Source organism: Hemiscyllium ocellatum, chromosome 25 (assembly GCF_020745735.1).
Source record: "Hemiscyllium ocellatum isolate sHemOce1 chromosome 25, sHemOce1.pat.X.cur, whole genome shotgun sequence".
NCBI classification, from domain to species: Eukaryota; Metazoa; Chordata; class Chondrichthyes; order Orectolobiformes; family Hemiscylliidae; genus Hemiscyllium; species Hemiscyllium ocellatum.
In genome coordinates, this window is record NC_083425.1 from 15,200,404 (window position 1) to 15,227,204 (window position 26,801).

General features: G+C 40.8%; 1 protein-coding gene across 7 annotated transcripts in view; it reads right to left on the reverse strand.

Moving 5' to 3' along the window:
- The window catches only part of cyth1b (cytohesin 1b), a 234,285-nt gene that overhangs the window by 29,099 nt on the left and 178,385 nt on the right, over positions 1 to 26,801 (reverse strand). For all 7 annotated transcript variants that reach the window (XM_060844851.1, XM_060844853.1, XM_060844857.1 and 4 more), the window contains exons 4-5: positions 10,163 to 10,229; positions 8,036 to 8,154 (exon numbers count right to left, since the gene is read on the reverse strand). In XM_060844851.1, the coding sequence (XP_060700834.1) occupies positions 8,036 to 8,154; positions 10,163 to 10,229 (186 nt within the window). The remainder of the gene's footprint in view (positions 1 to 8,035; positions 8,155 to 10,162; positions 10,230 to 26,801) is intronic.

Below are 26,801 nucleotides of genomic sequence, written 5' to 3' on the forward strand. Positions count from 1 at the left end.
CTAAATACTAAAGTTTTATACAGCTGAAACATGTCATGCCAACGTTTATGCTCAATGTCCCAACTGACAAAGGCAAGCATGCCGTATATGCATTCTTTACCACCTTATCCACTTGCTTTTCAGGAGTTATGAACATGCACTTCAAGCTTCCTCTCATTTACTATATACTTTCCTCTTGCAAGTGATCACCAAAATTGCATCACCTCACACTTGTCTGGATTAAACTCTATCTGCTATTTCTTCACACAGCTTCCTGAATGATCTATCCTTTGACATACTTTCTCATTGTCCACGACTCTACCAACTTTTGTGTTGTTTGAAAACTTACTAAATCAGATCGCCTACATTTTCATCCAAATTATTTACATGACAAGCAACAGAGGTCCCAGCACTGATCCTTGTGGAACATAACTGGTTACAGATCTCCAGTCAAAAAAAATCCTTCTACAACTACCCTCTATCTTCTACGACCAAGCCAATATTGAACCCAACTTACCATGGATCCCATGTGATTTAATCTTCTCGACCAACCCACCATGAGGGACCTTGTCAAATGATTTACAAAAGCCCACATAGACTGCATCCACTGCCCTACCCTTATCAATCATTCTCGTCACTTCCTCAAAAATATCAACTTTGTGAGACAAGATCCACCCAGCACAAAATTATGTTGACTATCCCTCATAAGGCCATTCTTTTCCAACCGCGAGTAAATCCTTACACTAAGGATCTTCTCCAATAATTTCCCTACCAGTTGTGTAAGGCTCACCAGCCTTTAATTTCCTGGATTATCCCTGTTGCCTTTCTTAAACAATGGAACAATACTGACTATTGTCCAGTCTTCTCGGACCTCGCCTTGGTTAAAGATGATACAAAGATCTCTGACAAGGCCCGAGCAATCTCTTCCCTTGCCTCCCTCAGTATCCTTGGGTAGATCCCATCAGAATTTATCTACCTAATGTTTTTTTTCTAGATGCCCAAAATCCACACAACTCCTCCTTATATTAACATGCTCTAAAATATCAACAAATCCCTCCCTAATCTTATCATCATCCATGTTCTTTTCCTTGGTGAATACTGACGCAAACGTATTTATTAAGGACCTCAACCACTTTCTCTGGCTCCCTCCTTTGTCCTGGAATGGGCCTACTGTTTCCCTAGCTAGCCTCTTGCTCTAATATATGTATAAACTACCTAGGGATTCTTCTTAAGCTATATGTCAAGGACATTTCATGACCCCTTTTAGTCCTCCTAATTTCTTGTTTACATTCTATTTTGGTTCCTTTATATTCCTCAAGGACCTTGTCATTCCAGTTTCCTAAACATTATATACACCACCTTTTTCTTTTTGACTGAGCTTTCAAATACCTCTTCTCATCCAGGATTTGCAAATCCTGTCATCCTTATCTTTCACCCTCGCAGGAACATACTGGTCCTGAACTCTGGCCAACTGGCCTTTGAAAGACTCCCACAGGTCAGATGTGGATTCACCCCTGAACAACCACGCCTAATCAAATTTAGCCCGTTTCTGCCTAATCTAATTTCTCCAGTTTTGACCTAATACTATTGTAATTAGCTTTCCCTAAATTGAGCACTTTCACTTGGCGGACCAGTCTTATCCTTGTCCATAACCATCTTAAAACATATGGCATTATGATATTCTTCTAAAAATGCTCACCCAGTGAAACTTTGATCACCTAGCCCGACTCATTCCCTACTACAATATCAGGTGTAGCCCCTTCCCTAGTTGGACTAGGACAGTAAAACATGGGGGTAGAATCCAAAAGAGGAATTTTTGGAGGCAAAAATAAAAGTTATCATAATAAATTAGATGCAGAATCTTCAGATGGTTGTGCAGATGGATAGTTCCAAGCCTCTCAGTTTGAAGATGGTTGGATAAACTAACAGGTTGCTGCTCCAATAGAGACTTAGAGTCAAACAAATGAAAACAGACCCTTTAGTCCAACTCGTCCATGCCAAACAATTTTTCCCAAACTAAACTAGTCCCATTTGCGTGCCTTTGGCTCATGTCCTCTAAACCCTTCCTATTCATGTAACCATTCAAATGTTTTTCAACTATTGTGTCTGTACCTGCATCTACCAATTCCTATGGCAGTTCAGTCCATATACAAACCACACCGTGTGACAAAGTTGCTCCTCAGGTCCTTCTAAATCTTTCTCCTCTCAACTTAAACATAGCCCCCCTGGTTTTGAACTCCTCCACCCTAGGGAAAAGACTTTTGCTATTCACCTTATCTATGTCCTTCATGATTTTATAAGCCTCTATAAGGACACCCTTCAAGCTCCTATGTTCCTGTGGAAAAACATCCCATAACAAGACAGATGAGAATTGTTCTGAAGTTAAAGAGGGCAACTTACTTAGAAAAGACAGGAAAGGACAAGTCAGAGATGAGTTAACTCTGAAGAATTGAACTGCATTTATTTCAATGCAAGGGGTCTTACAGGTCAGGCAGATGAATTCAGAGGACGTATGAGAACATGGGACTGGGATATCATAGCTTTACAGAAACATGGCTGAGGGAGGATCAGGACTGGCAGCTCAATGTTCTAGAGTCTAGATACTATACGAAGGATAAAAAGGGAGGCAAGACAGGTGGGGAAGTAATATTTTGATTAGGGAAAACATTACTGCTGTACTTAGAAATGATATTTCTGAGGGATCATCCAGTGAAGCTATATGGGTGGAACTCAGAAATAAGAAGGGGATTGCAAGGCTTGTGCAAGTTTGTAGCTCAGGGTGAGGTTTAGGGTGTAGGTTTGCTCACTGAGCTGTAGGTTTGATAGGTTTTATTACCTGACTAGATAACATCATCAGTGGCGACCTCCAAGTGAAGTGAAGCTGTTGTTTCCTGCTTTCTATTTATATGTTTGTCCTGGAAATGGTTCCTGGGATTGGTGGTGATGTCATTTCCTGTTCATTTTCTGAGGGGTTGACAGATGGCATCTAGATCTATGTGTTTGTTCACGGCGTTGTGGTTGGAGTGCCAGGCCTCTAGGAATTCTGTGGCATGTCTTTGCTTAGCCTGTCCCAGGATAGATGTGTTGTCCCAGTCGAAATGGTGGGTTTTTTTTTCATCCGTGTGTAGGGCTATGAGGGAGAGAGGGTCGTGTCATTTTGTGGCTAGCTGGTGTTCGTGTATCCTGGTGGCTAACTTTCTTCCTGTTTGTCCAACGTAGTGTTTGTGGCAGTCCTTGCATGGAATTTTGTGGATGACGTTGGTTTTGTCCATGGGTTGTACTGAGTCTTTTAAGTTTGGTAGTTTTTGTTTGAGAGTGTTGGTGGGTTTGTGTGCAACTAGGATTCTGAGGGGTCTTAGTAGTCTGGCTGTCATTTCTGAAACTACTTTGATGTATGATAAGGTGGTTAGGGTTTCTGGCTGTGTTTGGTTTGCTTGTCGTCGTTTGTGCTTGAGGAACCTGTGGACTGTATTTTTTGAGCATCCGTTCTTCTTGAATACGTGGTATAGGTCGTTCTCCTCTGTTTTCTGAAGTTCGTCTGTGCTGCAGTGTGTGGTGGCTCGTTGGAATGGTGTTCTGATACAGCTTCGTTTGTGTGTGTCGGGACGGTTGCTGGTGAAGTTAAGTATTTGGTCAGTGTTTGTCGGTTTTCGGTATATGCAGGTTTGTAGTTCTCTGTTGTCCTTTCTTTCAACTGTGACGTCCAGGAATGTGAGTTTGTTGTCGGTTTCTTCCTCCTTGGTGAACTTTATGCCTGTGAGGGTGTTGTTGATGATGTTAAATGTCTCTTCTATCTTGTTTCATTTTGGGATGACAAAGGTGTCATCAATGTAGCGGACCCAGATTTTTGGTTTATAACTCCAAGAAAATTACACAATTCAGGAAAATTATACAATTCCGTAAAATGAAACCAGACGGGACCAACACCCCACGATTCTATGGACTACCAAAACTCCATAATCCAGGAGCCCCCCTCAGACCCATAGTCTCACTACCCGGAACACCAACTTACAGACTGGCCAAAGAACTACACGCAAGACTGAAATACTTAGTTGAAGAGTCACAGCACTCCATCCACTCCACCCAAGAATTCCTAAAAATCATCAAAGACACCAAAATAGAGGAAGACGAAACAATGATCTCATTCAACATAACAGCACTGTTCACCTGCATCAACATCGACCTGGCAAAGGAAACACTTACCACACTTTTAGAAGAGACCATCACATGTACACACCAACCACCACCAATCACATTACCAATGAAAACATCATGAAGCTAGTGGACCTGTGCCTCACCACCCACTTCACCTTCAACAACATAATCTACAAACAAACAAACGGCACACCCATGGGATCTCCACTATCAGGATTCATAGCAGAAGCGGTAATGCAAAGACTAGAACAAACAGCCCTACCAACCATCAAACCAAAAATCTGGGTCTTCTACATAGATGATACCTTTGTCATCACAAAACAAAACAAGATAGAAGAGACATTTAACATCATCAACAACACCCTCACAGGCATAAAGTTCACCAAGAAGGAAGAAACCAACAACAAACTCACATTCCTGGACGTCACGGTCAAAAGAAAGGACAACAGAGAACTACAAACCTGCATATACCGAAAACTGACAAACACTGACCAAATACTTAACTACACCAGCAACCATCCCAACACACACAAATGAAGCTGTATCAGAACACTATTCCAACGAGCCACCACACACTGCAGCACAGACGAACTTCAGAAAACAGAGGAGAATGGATACTCAAAAAATACAGTCCGCAGATTCCTCAAGAACAAACCATGACAAGCAGACCAAATACAGCCAGAAACCCTAACCACCTTACCTTACATCAAAGTAGATTCAGAAATGACAGCCAGACTACTAAGACCCCTCGGAATCCTAGTTGCACACAAACCCACCAACACTCTCAAACAAAAACTACCAAACTTAAAAGACTCAGTACAGCCCATGGACAAAACCAACGTCATCCACAAAATTCCATGCAAGGACTGCCACAAACACTACGTTGGACAAACAGGAAGAAAGTTAGCCACCAGGATACACGAACACCAGCTAGCCACAAAAAGAAATGACCCTCTCTCCCTCGTGGCCCTACACACGGATGAAAAAAAAACACCATTTCGACTGGGACAACACATCTATCCTGGAACAGGCTAAGCAAAGACATGCCAGAGAATTCCTACAGACCTGACACTCCAACCACAAAGCCATGAACAAACACATAGATCTAGATACCATCTATCAACCCCTCAGAAAACAAATAGGAAATGACATCACCACAAACCTCAGGAACCCCATGCAGGACAAACATATAAATAGAAAGCAGGAGACAACTGCTTCGTTTCACTTGGAGGTTGTCACTGATGATGTTACCAAGCCAGGTAATGAAACGTTTGGATATCAAACCTCAGCAAGCAAACCTACATCCCATAAGAAGGGGACGATCACCTTGATGTGATTGTACTATAGACCTCCTCAATTGTCAGTGGGAAACTGAGGAGCAAATATGTAGACATCTCAGATATATGGAAGAATAATAGTGTTGTTACGGTAAGGAATTTTAACTTTCTAAACATAGACTGCGACTGCCATAGTGTTAAGGGTTTAGATGGTAAGTCATTTGTTAAATGCATTCAAGAAATTTTCTTTGCCTATATATGTGCAACCACAAGAGCTTGGATGGTAAATCATTTGTTAAATCTGTTCAAGAAATTTTCTTTGCCTATATCTGTGTAACCACGAGAGAAGGAGCAAAACTTGACTGACTCTAGGGAAGTAAGGCAGGGCAAGTGACTGAAGGAGAGCACCTTGGAGCTAGTAATCACTTTTAAAATAGCTATGAAAAAGGATAGGCCATGTATAAAAGTTAAAGTTCTTAATTGGAGTAAGGCAAATTTTGACAGTATGAGACAGGAACTTTCAAAAGTTGACTGAGATAGTCTGTTCGCAGGTAAAGGGATAACTGGCAAGTGGGATAACAAGAGTTCAGAGGCATTACATTCCTCTCAGAGTGAAGGGTAAGGCTGGTAAGAGTAGGGAACAATGGATGAATAAAGATATTGAGGCTCTGCTAAAAAGATTAATCAGGAATTTGAAAGACATAGAAAAAAATACCCACCGGTAACCTACTTAAATTAGCATCCCTTTATTCTGATACTATGTCCTTTGGTCTTAGAATCTCCAATGAGGAGAAACATCTCAGCATTTACTCTCAAAAGGCCCCTTAAAAACCCTATGTTTCAATGAGATCACTTCTCATTTCTTCTAACTTCCAATGAGTTGAGTTCCAACTTGTTTAATCTTTGCTTATAAGACAGTACCCTCATGTAAGGGATCATTTTAGTGAACCTTCTCTGAACTGCTTCCAATGAAATGATATCTTTCATTAAATAAGGGACCCAAAACTGCTCAGAGTACCCCAGATGTAGTTTTGACAGCACATTGTACGGTTACAATAAGACTTGTCTACCCTTGCATTCCAAGCCCCTTGAAATAAGAAGCAACACTCCATTTTTATTCATGATTTTCTTAATCTGCTGCACCTGCATGCCAGTTTGTGTGTTTCATGCACAAATACCTCCAGTACCCTTTGAGTTGCAGCTTTTCTCTATTTCAGTGACACTGTTCTTTTGTTCTCCTTTCCAAAATCAACTTCACATTTTCCCATATAATACTCCATTTGCCAACCTTTTACCCACTTATTTAACCTACCAATAATACCCATTTCTAAACTTTTTGCAGCCTTCTTGCAGCTTGCCTCTCCATTTATTTGCATTTTATGCAAATTTAGCTACAAAATATTCACTTCATTTATATATATTGTATATTCTCAACATTGATTCACCAACCTGAAAAAGAACCCCTTATGCCCACTTGCTGTTCCTGCGCATCAGCCAAATCCCTATCCATGCCAATGTACCACTTCCAATACCATAGGCTCATTTACTGGTGGAGAAGGAATTTCTTCTCACACAAGGCTGAGTGTCCTAGAAAGCTGTTACCACAGTGACCTGTGCAGGCAGAGTCCTTCTGTATGTTTAAGGTTGAGGGAGATAGATTCTTGATCAGTAGGAGAATCAAGAGTTATGGGGAAAGGGCAGGAAGGAGAATGTGAGGAACACTGAATCATTTGCGATCCTATTGGTAGGGCAGGTGAATGGCCTGCTATTACAATTACTTATCGTTCTACTTGCTCTCCTATAATGTCGCACTTCAGGTCTCACAGGAAGAAACAAATTGTAAGATTTTCTGCTACCGATTTTTCTCTCCCGCTCTGCTTATCCAGACACAGGTCGGCTTTTCTCTTTACAAAGCTGTTGATCCGCTATCTCATGTTTAAGAAACTCCAATTCCTCTCTCTCCTGATCTTTATGAATCTGCTGTACCTGCGTGCTCTCTCACTGTTTCAGAAACACAGACTCCTCGTCCACCTTGATCACCCTGAACAGGCTTGAGAGACTGAATGATAGTCTCAGCGTCAGGGACCTGGGTTCAATTTCACCCTGTGTCTGTGTGGGTTTCCGTCGGGTGTTCCGGTTTCCTCCCACAATTCAAAAGGTGTGCAGTTTAGGTGAACTGGCCATGCTAAATTGCCCCATAGTGTCCAGGCTATGTGGATTAGCCATAGTTATTACTGGGCTACGGGAATAATGTGGGGTTGGGTCTGGGTGAGATGCTGTTTGGAGGGTCAGTGCAAACTCGATCAGCCGAATGGCTTCTTGCTACACTGTAGGGACTTTATGACTACGATATACCCCTCTTGCTACCTCACAGTGGCAGGGTTCCACGTCATTGATTTGACTGAGGATCTGGAGCTTTTTATGTCAGAATTTTCTGGGCTTATTAGGTTTAATCTGCTATCTGTTCAAATGTTATATGAAGCGTGATGAGAGAATACAGCACCAGTGTTAGTACTATTTTTCATGATATTCTTCTCTCCATATTTATTTTCTGCGGAGTAATAACTGTTCAAATAATTTACTTAACCAAATATTAAGCCAAAATAAACTAGAAATGAATTTACCTCTCTCCTAGGTAATCCCCAATCGCTGTCTTATTTAGTCCCTCTCCTTTGTACAGAAACTGTGCAATATCTTCTCTGGTGTTCTTTAGAAGTTCATTCTCAATTAGAAACTGAATACCCTGTAACAAAAAAAGGTATTTCAAATTAATAAATTCAAAACAATAGATTTTGGAGTCTCGATTTTACATTACTCCACTACTTCAACTATTATTAAAAAAAAAGCTTAAGAAGTTAATAAAATTTCAAGTTCAAATTAGAATCTCTGGCATACACAGTCTGTTACTTTGGATATTGTGACTTTAATATTCCCCATCTGGCCAGGAACAGAGGCTGTGTTCTTGTCCATCTAGTGTATGGAAAGCTTGATGAAGTTTTGCAGTGCATCTTATAGAGTAACAAAGATGTACAACTCGTCCATGCCGACCAAATATCCCAACCCACTCTAGTCTGACCTGCTAGCAAGTGGCCCATATCCCTCCAAACCCTGCCTATTCATATATCCATCCACATGCCTTTTAAATGCTGCAATTGTACCAGCCTCCATCACTTCCTCTGGCAGCTCATTCCATACACGTAGCACCCTCTGCGTGGAAAAGTTGCTCTTTAGGTCTCTTTTATATCTTTCCCCTCTCATCCTAAACCTATGCCCTCTAGTTCTGGACTTCCTCACTCCAGGGAAGAGACTTTGTCTACGTATTCTATTCATGCCCCTCATGATTTTATAAACCTCTATATGGTCACCCCGCAGCCTTCAACGCTCCAGGGAAAACAGCCCCAGCCTGTTCATCCTCTCCCTATAGCTCAAATCCTCCAACCCTGGCAACATCCTTGTAAATCTTTTCTGAACCGCTTCAAGTTTCACAACATCCTTCCAAAAGGAAGGAGACCATTGTAGATGGTACACACTGCTGCAACTGAGCACCGGTGGTGCAGGGGGCTAATGCTTGTGGATGTGATGTTGATTAAGCAGGCTGCTTTATCCTGGATGATGTCAAGCTCCTTGAATGTGGTAGCTAAGTATAGTGCTGAACATTGTGCAACTGTCAGCAAACATTCACACTTCTGACCTTATGATGGGAGGAAACTAAATGATGAAGCAGTTGAACATGGTTGGACCTAGGCAGTTGGACCTAATGAAGGGCTTATTCCCGAAATGTCGACTTTCTTGCTCCTACTATGCTTTTCCAGATTAGTTCCCTAAGGAACTCCTTCAGTGGCTGAAATGATTGACCTCCAACAACCATAAGCATCTTCCTAGATGCCAAGTATGACTCCAACCAGAGGATAGTTTTCCCACTGATTCCAACTGACATCAGTTTCACATGCCACATCGGTTAAATGTGGCCCTGCTGTCAAGGGCAGTCACAGTCACATTCACTTCACTTCTGGAATTCGGCTCTTATATCCATGTTTGAACCAAGGTTGTAATGAAGCCAGGAGCAGACGGACTCTTCTGGAAGCCAAACTGGGTATCAGGAAGTATGTTATTACTAATCAAATGGGTTTTTTTAAAATAGCACTGGTGGTGGTGACTTCTATCAGTTTACTGATAATCAAGAGTAAAGTGATGGCGTTGATACTTGGCCGCGTTAGCATTGTCCTGCTTTTTCTGTACTGGCTGTTACTGGGCAATTTTCCATATTGTCAGGTAAATGCCAGTGTTGTAGCTACAATGGAACAGCTTTGCAAGAAGCATGACAAGTTTTGAAGCCCAAGTCTTCAAACATCAGTGGAAAATTCAGAAGTTTGAGATTTGGCTTTGTGATACACGTTAACAAATATTTTCATGCAAAATTAAAGACTGCACCTCCTCTTTCAAGCTGCATTATTACTCATCTTCAAAAGATTAACTTCGGGCTGGACAAAATACACACAAAATGATCAAGCTGAATGGCATTGTTTCTGTATCTTTGTGCTTAAAAGGAGACCAAGTGACATTCTACAGAAGACAGTAAAATCAGAAGGTAAGTGGGCACTGGATTGCTCCCCTGCTCTTATTACACTTAATAGTTGTAGTGAAGATGACCACAGCTAAAGTACGACAGATATTTGACAAAACTGGGAAGATTCAGAAATGAGAAACAAACACAACAAAACTGAAACAATAAAAATAAATTGATTTCACACCTTTTTAGGGTCCATGTTGAACTTTTTCCGGCCCATAGCCACTTGTTTATTCCGTTGCATATTTTTTCTAGAAAATAAAAAATGACATGGTAATTTGAAGTGACATTGTCAAAAAAAAATTGTTCTTATGAATACCAACTGCACAGAGTTGTACCAAATGAATGAATATGAAGAAAAACATAATAATAATAATTTTTTATTTTGAGCTGCACCACCTCAAACTTCTGACAAAATTGTTTGGGGCCTTAATAAGACCACAGCTGGAGTTTTGTGGACAACTATGGTTTCTTACTTAGAGAAGGAGAAAAGAAGCAACAAAGATTCATTACAGACTCTTCCTAGGAAGACAGAAATTTCACATGTGGCGGATTGGATGCACTGAGATTATATTACCATCAATTTAGAAAAATAAAAGATGATCTCATTTGAAACTTTTCCATCAAATTTTTCTATGATTTGATGGAATCGATGCTGGATTCTTCCACTGGCTGGAAAGACTCGGACCAATTTCATCACTCAAAAGGTTGCATGAGTTTTGAAGTTTTCTACTTACAGGACCACAAATTCCATTGGTGCACACAGTGATCAACAGATTCTTCAATACATAGGGAATTAAGGGACATGTGGATAATGTGGGGTAGAATTAAGGGAGATGATTAGTTAAGGCACAGCCTTACAGCCAAGTAGCCAACTCCCACTGTTAATACTTATGTTTTTGTATTTTTTATGTGTTTATTAAGAACTTAAGCTATATACCTATCTATACGTCTCATGTCCAAACATAATAACAATGTACAGACAAGGAATATTTAGTGCTGCAGTTTACACGAAGATTGCCTATCACACCATTGTAATAATCATCCAACAATTTATATTTATATAGCACCATTAATACAAGGAAGCATCCCATGGTACTTTGCAGGAACTTTACAGAACAACTAATGACACCAACCTAAATAAGGAGACATTATGTTGTATAATCAAGAGCTTGGTAAAGGAGTATTTTAAAAGTGGAAAGTGAGGGAGAGAGGTATAAAAAAGGATCATCAAAGATCAGGCCTAGGAAACAGAAGGCACAATAACAACGTGTCATAATTCAATTTTTTGTAATATATTGGATGCTGCAATCGAGAATGTATCAAGCATTGAGTATACAGAGTGTGTTGGCCCATAGTGGGGACTAATGGGTCATCGGCTGCGGCAGTACTCGATGCTCAGCGCGGTACCCAGAAAGGGCTGCATCTTTTGTGTAGAAGATTGAGCTTGGAACAGAATGGTGGATAGGTTTAGTGCAGCCTGGTTAAAGGACTGAAATGCTTAACTTTATATTTAGTTTTCTAATGTATTCCTAAGATTTTGTGCCTAAGTACTAAGATGGTGCAAAGGACTGTGAAGCTGAACTTTGTAATTCTTTATTTTTCTAATTTATTCTTTTGGACCTAAGATGGTTCTGTAAGTGGTGACTTTGTAAACTTTTCACTGCACTCATGTGAGTATATGTGACAATGGACCCAAACCTAAATTGGGATTCACAAGAGGCGACAATTAGAGCAGCACAGATATCTTAGCACAATTTGGGATGGACAGATGCTGCATTTCACTGATTAAGAAATGCAAAGAAGAAATTCTGGCATTCTTATTCCAGAAGTAACAAACAGAACAATCCCATGCTAGCACACCTTGGAATTTTGCAATCAACACACTCAGCAGAGGCCAGGATTCCACCTGGAACTTTCCAGGTTGTGCAGATGAACATTATGCAAGGTACTCATGGTAATAAATGATTTATGAAGCCCTATGATTCAATTTAAAACAATCTTATTTACATATGAAAATTTCTTTAAAAGTATGCAAGTAGTCATTCCAATAAAATTCCACTGAGTATGCTCAAATGAGTTGACATTTATGAAGACAATTTTGTGTTTTAAATAAATATTTCTGAATATTCATAATGCATACTAAAGGGTTGCAAGTACTGAAACTGAAGCTTTATTGTCTGTTTTGATGAAGTCACTCGACTCAGCATGTTAATACTGCTTTCTCCCCACAGATGGTGCCAGACTTGCTGAGGTTTTCCATTAAGTTATTTTTTGTTTATCATACAGTATCTTTGTAGTGCAAATTTGTGTACAATAAGCTGGAACAGAATCAGGTTTAACTATGAATATTCTTCCCTCCATATTGATGGCATTCTCTAACAAAGCTACACCCTTTATTATATATAGGTTTCATCTGTATACCTTCTCACTGTTGTGTTGTTCTGCTGCTGCATAAACAAATATATTGGTACACTATTCTCTAATAGTTTTCTATTTTGATTCTAACATACATTGCGAGATATTATTAGATTGAACAATAATAATAACATGCTCTACAAGAAATCTATAACATATATGAAATGTTTCAAGACGTTTTACAGGAGCATTATCAAAAAAAAATTGACTCTGACTCATATAGGTCAGACGACCAAAACCTTGGTCAAAGGGTTGAGTTATAAGGTGTGTCTTAAAGGATAATAGATAGGATAACTGGGGGAATGTATTCAGAGCTGAAGGTCTAGATGACTGTGAGGGTTCGCTGATGGTTCGAGCTTGCCTCCAACATGGTATTTTTCATCTGATGTTACAATATTTATGTTATCTTCTATCATATAAGGAACTGGGTGTGGATACTATGGTACATTTATTACAACTAACTATTATATACAAACATTACATTCCTCAGACACATAGGTGTCTGAGCTAATATTAAGCTATTAAATTATAACAGAGTAAACTGTCATGGTTCAGGTATCCAAGCAGTAAGGTATGAAATTTTTATACACTCAAGTCACAAGCCTTCATCCAGTAAAGATGTCATGAGCATGTCTCAAAGGTATACTGACATACTTAAGATGAGACATGACACTACAGCTACTAATGTTGCAGCAATGGAAATCATGGGTTTGCAAGAAGCCAGCCAACAGTGAAAAGAGTACATAAGTATAAGATCTGACTGTAAATGCTGAGTAGTATTTCTATTGTTGTGGATATCTTTTCCCAATTAAGTTAAAGGAACAGTCATTTTTCAAGTTGCACTTTAAAGTTGAAGGTATTACATGTTGTTTACAGCTTATCTATTACAGATGCACAAGTCTAGCTTAATGCTATCAACTTTTTCCATATTCTCGGATCAACCCTTATTCAAACACAATGAAATTCCTAGCAATAAGATTGTTAACCAGATTTTATATCTGTAACTGGAGATAAATTTAATATTGTTTTACTGAAACTATCACCAAGATTGATTTCCCATTAGGCTAAGCTATATTCCTCTCACTACAGGTTAAAGTTTTTCATATTTAAAAAAATATTAAGTGCAATTGAAACAGTTTTTCATTAGTTCAATGTTCCATGTAGAAATCATATCACACTACAAAAAAATACTTACATTTGATGAGCAATCTCTTACGAAAGCTTTTGTTATAGGATTGCCACAACATTGACCTGTCTCTGAATTCCAATCTTTAAACAATTGATACAAAGTTACAATACACTGAAGCTTAAACCATCAAAACCAATTCCTAAAATTCACAATAGGTTTGTAAATATGTTGGAAATAGGAAGTTGTACATATAGCTGCAAGCTAATCATTAATGAGTGCACGAACTCACCACATGATCTCTCTTAAAAAAAACTTGATAAAAATTTGATTGTGAATAATGTCAAAGCAGATTGTTTGAAGATTCAAACCAGCGAAAGCTTTCATCAATACATTCCAAAAAGCCACATGCTAATTTTGATGCTGCTAATCTTGTAACAACAGAAGTTGTACTATTCCTATGTAACAAAGGAACTTTTATATCAACTCAGATATTGCTCCCAGCACATAGTTCACCTTAGGAAAAACAGCAAATGGAAATATACGAGATATGACATGTTTTAAAATATATTTCAAAAAATGACTAATCCCAGTAACATAGTTCTCTATTTCACATTGAAAGTTGTCATAGAATTGAAATAAGATATTTCTATTTAACAAAAACTTTTCATTTAAGGAACAAGTTTTTAGAAATACAGGATAATAACTTGTAACAAATTTAACACTGCGTGGTGATACCAAGCACAGTGTTTTGGTGAAAGTAGGATATAAATCCACCAAATGTATATAAAGCTGGTACTTGCCACTTATTTGTACCCTCAGACCCCACTCCTCCAACCGTAACAATGTCAGAACGCCCCTGGTGCTCACCTTCCACTCTACCAAACTTTGCATAAACCAAATCATCCGCCGACATTTCCGCCACCTCCAAACAGACCCAACCACCAGGAATATATTTCCCTCCCCACCCCTTTCCGCCTTCCGCAAAAATCATTCCCTCCATGACTACCTGGTCAGGTCCACGCCCCCCTACAAACCACCCTCGCATCCTGGCACCCTCCCCTGCCATCGCAGGAATTGCAAAACCTGCGCCCACACCTCCTCGCTCATCTCCATCCAAGGCCCTAAAGGAGCCTTCCACATCCATCAAAGTTTTACCTGCACATCCACCAATATCATTTATTGTATCCGTTGCCCCCAAAGTAGTCTCCTCTACATTGGGGAGACTGGACGCCTCCTAGCAGAGCGCTTTAGGGAGCATCTCTGGGACACCCACACCAATCAACCCCACCGCCCTGTGGCCCAACATTTCAACTCCCCCTTCCACTCTGCCAAAGACATGGAATTCCTGGGCCTCCTTCACTGCCGCTCCCTCACCACCAGACGCCTGGAGGAAGAACGCCTCATCTTCCGTCTCAGAACACTTCAACCCCAGGGCATCAATGTGGACTTCAACAGTTTCCTCACTTCCCCTTCCCCCACCTCACCCCACTTCCAACTTCCAGCTCAGCACTGTCCCCATGACTTGTCCTACCTGCCTATCTTCTTTTCCACCTATCCACTCCACCCTCCCCCCGACCTATCACCTTCATCCCTCCCCCACTCACCTATTTACTCTATGCTACTTTCTCCCCACCCCCACCCTCCTCTCACTTTTCTCTCCACCCTTCAGGCTCTCTGCCTGTATTCTGGATGAAGGGCTTTTGCCCGAAATGTCGATTTCACTGCTCCTTGGATGCTGCCTGAACTGCTGTGCTTTTCCAGCAAGACTCTAACCTAGACTTATTTGTACATGCCTCAGGACAAAGACAGGGCATGGGATATGGTTACAGCCACAGAATCTCTTTCAGCCCAAATATATATCAAGGAGAAAACGTTCCAGTTTTTAAATGCATATCTTAGCCTTGACATCAGCTATTGACAGCATAAAGTACTGACAAATAAGTCAGACAATAACACAGAAAATAAGTTAGAAATGAAGCATAATTATAACTACTACAGTGGGAGGAAGGTTGTCTTGTTTGCCATTTCTCCGTATCCCTTTCAGATTATAGCACATGGCACATTGGTAGGAGGCAATGATAGCCCCTAAAGGTCCCCACCAGATGCCAATCTTCAGCCAATTCAATTCATTTGACTGGATATCAAGAAAAAGCTGAAAGCACTGGATAATGTAAAGCTATGAGTCCTGACAATATTCCACCAATAACATTGAAGACTTTTGTTTCAGAGTAGCTACAATGCAGCCCTTTACCCAACAATGTGTTAAAATAAGGCCTGTGCACCAAACAGAGGACAAATCCAATCTGGCCAATTCCCACCCCATCAGTTTATTCTCAATCATCAGTAAAGTGATGGATGGAGTTGTCAATTCTATTACCAGGCAGCATTTGTAAAGGGATAACCTTCCCACTGACAGTTTTCAGTTTGTATTCAGTCAAGGTCACTCGAACTGTGAATCCATTACAGCTTCAGTCCAACATGGCCAAAGGAAGTGAACTCCAGAGGTGAAGTGAGAGTGACTGCTCTGGACAGTAAGGCATTTCCCAGAGTGTGACATCAAGGAACCCTAATAAAACTAGAGTCAATAAAAATTACACATAAATCTCTCTAATAGTTGGGAGTCATACCTAGCAAAAAGGAAATCTTTTTTGATCTTTTGAGGTTAACCACTTAATGCCCAGGACCAATAGCTGGAGTATCTCAGGTAGATATTTTCCAACCAACCTACTTAGAGATGTCAGTACACACCTCTGGAGCAGATGGGACTTGAACCGAGTCCTCCTGGCTCAGATACAGGGACACTACCATTACACTACAAGAGCCCCAGCACCTTAGGGAACTGTACCAGGAGAAAGTGAGGACTGTAGATGCTGGACAAGTCAGAGTTGAAAAATGTGGCGCTGGAAAAAACACAGCAGGGTGGGCAACATCCGAGGAGCAGGAGAATCGACGTTTCGGGCATAAGCCCTTTATCAGAAATGTCGGAGGGTAGAGAGCTGAGAGATAAATAGGGGGGTGTGGATGGGGCTCAGAGGAAGTTAAGTGGGAAGACGATAGGTGGATGCAGGTGGTGGGTAATTGTGATAGGTTGGAGCGGATAGGTGGGAAGGAATAGGTCAAGAGGGCGATGCCGAATTGGAGGGTTGGATCTACGATGAGGTGGGTGTGGGACAGGAAATTTGGAAACTAGTGTAATCGATGTTGATGCTGTGTGGTTGTAGGTTACTGAGGCAGAAAATGAGGCATTTTTCCTCCAGTTGTCGGGTGGTTTGTATTTGACAGTGGAGGAGGCCAAGGGCTTGCATGACCTTGGAGGAGCTGAAGTCATTGGCCACAGGGAGGTGGGTAGTTTCGTGCATGTGTCCCAGAAATGTTGCCTGAAACACTCTGCAAGTTGTCCCAGTTGTCACAATCACCTTTAGTTTCTTCATCAATGACTTTTCTTCCATCATCAGGTCAGATGTGGGGGCACTTGCTAATGATTGCACAATATTCAGCATAATTTGTAACTCCTCAGATACCAAAGCAGTGGACAACCATAGATTGATGAGAGGCAAGTAACATTTATGCCAAGCAATGACAATCTCCAATAAGAAAATCCAATCTTCTTCCTTTGATATTCAATGACACTACCATTATTGAATCTCCTATGATCAACATCCTGAGGGCTACCAGTGACAAGAAACTGAACTTGACCAGTCATGACCGTGTGATGGAATACACTCCTAATCCGAGTGGAGAGTAACTCCAACAATAACCAAACAACAAAGCAGTCCATTTAATTTGCACTGTTGTAAGCTTTTGTTATCAGATTTCTGTAAACCTGACCTGTCTCTGAATTCCAATCTTTAAACAATTGACACAAAGTTACAAAACAATGAAGCTCAAACCATCAAAACCAATTCTGAATATCCATAATAGGTTTCTAAGTGCCATGAAATGGTGAGTGAGGCTGAGGACGACGTTACATTGTCTATCACCACATAGGCCATTTTATCAGGGAGGTTGAAAAATGGTCCAGCATTTTGTCGCTAACTAAATCATTTAAATGACCACCTAAAGATCTCTTCCAGTTACTGCATGCATTATACCAGTGGTATTAAGGATAGCAAAGATGATTCTCAATAGGAGTGAGAGAGACAGGACAGTTGTCATGGGGGACTTCAACTTTCCAAATATTGATTGGGAACAGTATAGTACGAGTACTATAGATGGGTCAGTTTTTGTCCAGTGTGTGCAGGACAGCTTCCTGACACAGTATGCAGACAGGCCAACAAGGGGCAAAGCCACATTAGATTTGGTATTGGGTAATGAGCCCGGCCAGGTGTTAGACTTGGAAGTAGGTGAACACTTTGGTGATAGAGATCACAATTCTGTTATGTTTACTTTAGTGATAGAAAGTGATAGGTGTATACCACTGGGCAAGAGTTACAGCTGGGGGAAAGGCAATTACGATGTGATGAGGCAAGATTTAGGAAGTGTAGGATGGGGAAGGAAACTGCAGGGGATGGGCACATTAGAAGTGTGGAGCTTATTCAAGAAAAAGCTCCTGTGTGTCCTAGATAAGTATGTACCTGTCAGGCAGGGAGGAAGCTGTAGAGCACGGGAGCCATGGTTTACGAAGGAAGTGGAATCTCTGGTCAAGAGGAAGAAGAAGGCTTATGTTAGGATGAGATGTGAAGGCTCAGTTAGGGTGCTTGAGGGTTACAAGGTAGCTAAGAAAGACCTAAAGAGAGAGCTCAGAAGAGCCAGAAGGAGACATGAAAAGTCGTTGGCGGATAAGATCAGGGTAAACCCTAAGGCTTTCTATGGGTATTTAAGGAATAAAAGAATGACGAGAGTAAGATTAGGGCCAATCAAGGATAGTACTGGGAAGTTGTTTGTGGAGTCAGAGGAGATAGGGGAAGCTTTCCATGAATATTTTTGACAGCATTCACTCGAGAAAACGACAATGTTGTCAAGGAGAATACGGAGATACAGGCTACTAGACGAGGTGGGGTTGAGGTTCATAAGGAGGAGGTATTAAAAACCCTGCAGTTTGTGAAAATAGATAAGTCCCCTGGGCCGGATGGGATTTATCCTAGTATCCTCTGGGAAGCCAGGGAGGAGATTGCTGCGCCTTTGGCATTGATCTTTAAATCGTCATTGTCTACAGAAATAGTGCCAGAAGACTGGAGGATAGCAAATGTGTTTCCCCTGTTCAAGAAGGGGAGTAGAGACAACCCTGGTAATTATAGACCAGTGAGCCTTACTTCAGTTGTTAATAAAGTGTTGGAAAAGGTTATAAGAGATAGGATTTATAATCATCTAGAAAAGAATAAATTGATTCGGGATGGTCAGCACGGTTTTGTGAAGGGTAGATCGTGCCTCACAGACCTTTATTGAGTTCTTTGAGAAGGTGACCAAACAGGTAGATTAGATTAGATTAGACTTACAGTGTGGAAACAGGCCCTTCGGCCCAACAAGTCCACACCGACCCGCCGAAGCGCAACCCACCCATACCCCTTACCTAACACTACGGGCAATTTAGCTTGGCCAATTCACCTGACCCGCACATCTTTGTGACTGTGGGAGGAAACCGGAGCACCCGGAGGAAACCCACGCAGACACGGGGAGAACGTGCAAACTCCACACAGTCAGTCGCCTGAGTCGGGAATTGAACCCGGGTCTACAGGCGCTGTGAGGCAGCAGTGCTAACCACTGTGCCACCGTGCCGTGAGAGTAAACCGGTTGATGTGGTGTATATGGATTTCAGCAAGGCGTTCAATAAGGTTCCCCACAGTAGACTATTGTACAAAATGCAGAGGAACAGGATTGTGGAAGATATAGCAGTAATTGGATCAGTAATTGGTTTGCTGAAAGAAGACTGAGGGTGGTGGTTGATGAGAAATGTTCATCCTGGAGTCCAGTTACTAGTGGTGTACCGCAAGGGTCGGTGTTGGGTCCATTGCTGTTCATCATTTTTATAAACGACCTGGATGAGGGCGTAGAAGGGTGGGTTAGTAAATTTGCAGATGACACTAAGGTCGATGGAGTTGTGGGTAGTGACGAAGGATATTGTAGGTTACAGAGAGACATAGATAAGCTGCAGACCTGGGCTGAGAGGTGGCAAATGGAGTTTAATGTGGACAAGTGTGAGGTGATTCACTTTGGTCGGAGTAACCGGAATGCAAAGTACTGGGCTAATGGTAAGATTGTTGGTAGGGTAGATGAGCAGAGAGATCTCAGTCTCCATGTATGTAGATCCTTGAAAGTTGCCACCCAGGTTGACAGCGTTGTTAAGAAGGCATACAGTGTTTTAGCTTTTATTAATAGAGGGATCGAGTTCCAGAACCATTAGATTATGCTACAGCTGTACAAAACTCTGATGCGGCCGCACTTGAAGTATTGTGTACAATCCTGGTCACTGCATTATAAGGATGTGGAAGCTTTGGAAAGGGTGTACAGGAGATTTTCTAGGATGTTGCCTGTATGGAGGGAAGGTCTTACGAGGAAAGGCAGAGGAACTTGAGGCTCTTTTTGTTAGAGAGAAGAAGGTTGAGAGGTGACTTAATAGAGACATATAAGATAAACAGAGAGTTAGATAGGGTGGACAGGGAGAGCCTTTTTCCAAGTATGGTGATGGCGAGCACGTGCGGGCATAGCTTTAAATTGAGGGGTGATAGATATAGGACAGATGTCAGAGGTAGTTTCTTTATTCAGAGAATAGTAAGGGTATGGCATGCTTTGCCTGCAACGATGGCAGATTCGCCAACTTTAAGTACATTTAAGTCATCATTGGACAAGCATATGGACGTACATGGAACAGTGTAGGTTAGATGGGCTTCAGATTGGTATGACAGGTCGGCACAACATCGAGGGCTGAAGGGCCTGTACTGCGCTGTAATGTTCTATGTGTTCTATATGTGGTTGGTGGGCCTTATTTCAAACTCTTTTTGACTCCCTGTGGGTCCTGTCAATGGCGCCTTTCACCAATAACACCCTTTAGATAACTTAAAAGGCACATATTGTCAGTATCCCTCCACCTTCTTTACATCACCATCAAAGAGAAATTGGTGAATTGTTAGTACAGGTAAGTTCCAAGGGAACTTAAATATCCTATCTGTTGACTCGGTTTCCCTGCCATCAATGCTGCTTGACCTGCTAAATATTTGCAGAATTTTCTGCTTTTTATGAATTGTTAAATGCATTCCAACATGGATTTTCAGTAATTATCAATATCACCAGTTGCCTCAGCCTAAATGAAATTAGAGATGGCACTGAGGGAGTCCCAGTCAATACTGGGAAAGTTAAAATCATCCACTAAAATAGTGCTGTTGTTTTGTGTCTTTTCATGATCTGCTTATATATCTGTTCCTCTAATTCCTATCGGCTATTGGGAGGCCTATAGTATAAACCCAATATAGAGACTGCACCTTTCTTATTCCTAAATTCTACCCATCTTGCCTCGCTGGATGAGTCCTCCAAGATGTCCTCTCTTCGTGCAGCTGTGACACTCTCCTTAATCAGTAATGTAACTACTTCATTCCTTTTCCATCCCTCTCCACCACCCCTGAAACTTCAAAACAATGGAATGTTGAGCTCCCAGTCCAGCCCTTCTCTCAACCAAGTTTCTGTAATGACTACAAAATTGTACTCAAAATCTCACAATTCTAGGTTGTAGTCCAACAGGTTAATTTAAAATCACAAGCTTACAGAGCGCTGTTCCTTCGTCAGCATGTAGAACATCATAGTTCCATGCACTAATCCAGACTCTGAGCTCAACTGCCTTAACTGTTTAACTCCTTGTATTAAAATAAATACACTTTGGATCGCCAGGCCTGGTGTGTGAATGGCACTAACAAATTGTCCTGGAAGGATATTGATATCCCTGCAGTTTCGATGCAACTCATCCTCTTGTACAGGTCTTCCCTGCCCTGGAAAAGATCCATTTATCTGAAGCCCTCCCTCTTACACCAGCCATTAAGCCGAGCTTTCAACTGTATCATCGTCCTATTTCTGGCCGTGCATGTGGCACGGGGAGTTATTCAAAGATCACATTCCTGGAGGTCTAGATTTTCAAATTTCGACTCAACTTCCTAAAATCGCTTTGCAGGATCTGATCTCTCTTTCAGCCTACGCCACTAGTGCCAAAATGACCATGACCTCTGGCTGCTCACCATCGCCCTTCAGAATACTGGGTGCTCACTCAGAGAAATCCTTGACCCTGGCACTAGGGAGGCAACACACGATGCTAGAATCTCAGTTGCATCCCGAGAAACATCTACTTGTGCCCTGACTATAGAGTACCCTCTCATTAGTACAGATTTGACTGCTGCTGCTTTTCCTTGAGAAGCCGTTTCTGCCGCCCCCACCCCCCAACATTGTCCAAAATGTAATGCCTGTTTGAGAAGGGAATAGCCAGAGAGGAGTACTGCACTGTCTGCCTGCCCCTCCTGATTAGATTACTAGATTAGATTAGATTACTTACAGTGTGGAAACAGGCCCTTCGGCCCAACAAGTCCACACCGACCCGCCGAAGCGCAACCCACCCAAACCCATTCCCCTACATTTACCCCTTCACCTAACACTATGGGCAATTTAGCATGGCCAATTCACCTAACCGCACATTTTTGGATTGTGGAGGAAACCGGAGCACCCGGAGGAAACCCACGCAGTCACAGGGAGAATGTGCAAACTCCACAGAGAGTCGCCTGAGGCGGGAATTGAATCCGGGTCTCTGGCGCTGTGAGGCAGCAGTGCTAACCACAGTGCCACTGTGCCGCCCATCCTGATGGTCACCCATCTACCTGGCTAAACCTTTGGTGCAATTGCATCCCTAAAAATCCTTCATGTAAACCTTTCTGGCTCCTGTATGCTCCTCGGTGAATCCAACTGCAGCTCCAACTAATCCATATGGTCTGCAGGTGGACTCACTTCCTGTTTGTTAGGCACATTTGCCTGATCTCTCACATCGCACAGGAGGAGCATGCCCATCCACTACCATTACCATCCGTCTAATAACTACAGGATTTAAAAAAAGGCCTTACATTGCCACAGCTTATGCAGCTCACCCTAATTAGCAACATCCAACATTCATGAAAGCAAAATGCATAATTCTAAGCACAATGCTGAGGACACATTAATAATATTTTGAGATAAGAATTTAAAGGAACATAAACAGGTTATTTCAAAGCTACATTGACAATTTAAACATTCATCATGTTACAAATTCAAAATTTGACTAAAGGATGCAGGGGTATTGCGTGCCAGGATAGTAGGAATATTGAGGGCATTAATGAAAATTGTAATATTTGTAAAATGTACAGAAGAATTGCATCACAACTAATGTTTAAGTCTTTCATCAGTGAGACATTTTACTGAAGCTGAGCAATTGACAATTATAATATCAAGAAAAACACATTTGCCTTTTACATTTTGTGTACATTGCAACTAGATTTCGTCTCTCTGTGGTATTTTATAATTAAGACAAAAAAAAGGAACTACAGTCAGACAATAGAAAGATGGGTCGGAATAGGGTTGGGAACATTAAGTTCTTAATGGACAATCGCGAAGAATTGGTCAATGAGGAACTGAGAAGTATATTCTCTATTGGAGTACTGCACAGAGTGACAGAAATTCCTTTTCATAATTGGAATTGAGGGAAAGTCACATTGTGATTGATAAAATGTTCTGAAAACTTCTGGTTGATCAACCAAATTGCAAATTGGCTACTGCTTTAATGTGGACAGGGCAAGATATGAAAAAATATGCTTTAGGGCAGATGGGACCACAACCGCTATCAATTAGTTTATGACAGGAAGCCTAAATTATCCTCTATCACATTGCATCAACTTTAGATGGGACTACAATTAATTCAATTTTTGCAGAACATAAAAATGCTATGAATGCAGGCAGAAAAACATTTATTCAGACAGATGTTTCAGAAAAGATCAGGAAAGCTTTGAGTTATCATAACATACTGTCAGAGGAGCATTTTAATCCTGGGAACATCTTTCAAGAGGGAAGGGCAAAAAGATCGGAGCTGTCTGGAACAGGTTATAGGCACTGATGCCAAAATAATAGTCTTGGAACATAGTGACCAAATTATTAGAATACATTCCCCATATCTTGCTGGCACATATTGAAGAAAGTAGCTATGGACAAGATATTAGAAAGATGGATTGAAATAGGATTGGGAGCAATGGCTAAGTTCCTGGTGGACAATCGAAAATAATTTGCCAATGAGGAATTTAAAATTACATACAAGAATTTAAATATTGGAGCAATGCACACAATGGCAGAAATACATTTTAATAATAGGATTTGAGGGAGAAATCCACTGTGATTGATAAAATGTTCGGATATCTATTACAGTACATTCCACACATCTTATTGACACTTATCAGAGAAAGTAACCATGAACAAGATAACAGAAGTAATAGAATCTCCTGGTGATATGGCATCGTTCAATAAGGAAGAGAGGAAAGATTGGAGGAGTCCAACAAAGGTTACAGGCACCAATGGCAAACAATCATCTTGGAACATAGTTGCCAAAATGTTTGAATACTTTCCAAAGAACTTACTGGCACTTATTATACATTAATGGAGCCTGAAGTAAAATGGAAAATGAAGATACACCAGATACTTCGTACAAAAATGTGCCAAACCTTTAAGTATTTCAGAATATGACAGATAATGGGGTAAACGGAGCGGACTGAGTGATGGAAAGATCAGGATTAGGCCATTTATTTCAAAGATCAATTCCCAAATGTTGGCACAAATGAACTAAATTTTACAAGGAGGAGCAGAATATTAGGTTTATAATTGGAAGGAAGTGAAAATGTGAAAAGCCAAGAAATGTAGTGTTAAGGCCGTGAGCCTAATACTGATCTTAGATCAAGAATTCTGGAAAGCAAGTCAGGTGGCAGGAGGGACAGGTCAAGTAGTGGTAGTCCAGATAGGGACAGAGCATTGTTGAACAGGTGAACAGCACCATAAGAGGCAGAAGCTCCATGGGTACCAACAGCTAGTTGGTAAAGGAAGCAAAATGAAAAGAACTTGATAGTTGGAAATAGTTTGGTGTATACACAGAAATACCGGATAAAGGACAACTAGCGTTGCCTCACCAGTGGATATATCTGGAGAAATTACTTGCTAATGGTTCATGTAAAGCTAAGGTCAGACCTGTAACTTGAAGATATAAGAAACAACTGTAACCGCAATGTGTGAATAGCCTGCACAACAGCTGGAAAAGCAAATTGAAGATTTTCTTTGCACTCTTAATAACATTTTCATGGAAATATTAATCTAATGATGTCAAAGCAGCATTTTTGCAAGGGTAACAATTTCAAAGAGAAGCATTTTTAAAGCCTTCAGTAGAAGCTAGAGAGTCAGAAGGCAAATTATGGACATTGAACAGTGCATTTATTGTTAAATGATGCATCTGGAGTGTAGCAATTTTCAGTTAGGTCTGTCCTATGAAAAAGTGGTTGTATTCAGCTAGAAGCAGATCCAGTAAGGTTTTATTTGAACTAAGGAAAACTGGAATGCATTTGCTTCATGTAAGAAGATGATTTACTGAGGGAAGGATCTGAGGCATTTGAAAAACTAATGATAGATAAAACTATAAATGAATTCAAAGCTTCAGAAGCTTTTAAACAAACAAGATTGGATATTGGAAACTGGTTAAGTGGCAGGTGACAGAAAGTAGGGATAATGGGTAGGTATTCAAATTAGCAGAATGTTATTAGTGTGTCCGTCGTGAATCTGTGATAGGGCCTCAATTATTTGCATTATTTATAAGCAACTTGAATAATGGCACAGAAAGTCATATACCCAAATTTGGTGATGACACAAAGTTGGGCAGGATTATAGGATGAAGTTACAAAAGGGTATTGATAGATTACGTGAATGGGTAAAACAGTGGCAGAGGGATTTCAATGTAAGCAAATGTGAGGTTATCCATTTTGGACAGAGAAAGGACAGACTGGGGTAATTTATTGATGATATGAAGTTAATTACAATAGCTGTCTGAAGAAACTCAGAGTTCAGGTATATATATGTATATGTATATATATATTATATATAATTAAACTATAATGACATGTACAGAAAATAATCAGGAAGGCAGATATCTAGAGGAGTACATTATAGGGACACAGACATTATGCTGCAGTTGTACAAAATCATGCTTGGACCCCACTTTGAATACTGTGAGCAGGTCTGAACACCACACCTTAGGAAGGATATATTGACCTTGAAGGGGATATAGCATAAGTTTACATGAATGATACCGGGACTAAGTTATAAAGAAAAACTGGACAAATTAGGCCTGTTTTCTTTATATTTTAGAAAGTCAAAAGGTGATCAGATTGAAGTCTTTAAGATATTAACAGGGAAAGGCAGGGCAGATGAATATAAACTATTTCAACTAGTTGGAGATCTCAAACTAGGGGCACAGTCTAAATATTAGGGTCAGGAGAGATGTTCGTAAGCATTTCTACACAACGGTGGTAGATGTTTGGAACTCTATACCACAAGTAGCAGTGGATGCAGGGTTAATTGCTAATTTTAAATCTGAGAGAGATAAATCTTTGCTCAGCAAACATATTAAGGGGTATAGGCCAAAGGCAGATATACGGAGTTAGGCTACAGATCAGCCACAATCTCACTGTTTCAGTGGATGAATAACCTATTTCAGTTCTTATGTTCCCATATTAAACAGGCTAAGTTGGAAACTACCCTGAAACAACACTCTTACCTGGAGAATGTTCCTAAGAGCCCAATGAGACAAGCTAGATCCACATAAATATACATCAGTAGCACCAAGGAAGAAACAAATCAGTTGAGAAATTTGTTTGGGCAAGTAAATTGGCTATGCATGCACCAGAGAGGGCTGCGCACATTGGAATGGTGTAACACGATGTGTGAAAATAAAGAAGCTCCTCCAAAGCTTATGGATCTCTGTATGTGCTTTCCAATAGACTCAAGTCACCTTCAGCACCGTAACTTTCACTGGTCTAGAATAGACAATTGGCTGCAGCCAAACAGCAATTTCCCGACACCAGAAGAACAGGAGAGGTCAGCAAATTGTTTTTTAAAAGCTGCTCTCATATTTCTGTCATAACTTAATTGGGTAGACATATGAAATTAACATCAGAAATACAGTATTTATTCCAGGATACTTGCCCACGCCATAGTGACTATAGCATCATGACCCTAACGATTGCTTACACGCAACCCATTTATATGGGTAAACGTTTTCAATGCTACACTTTCCACAAAGTTTTGGGAG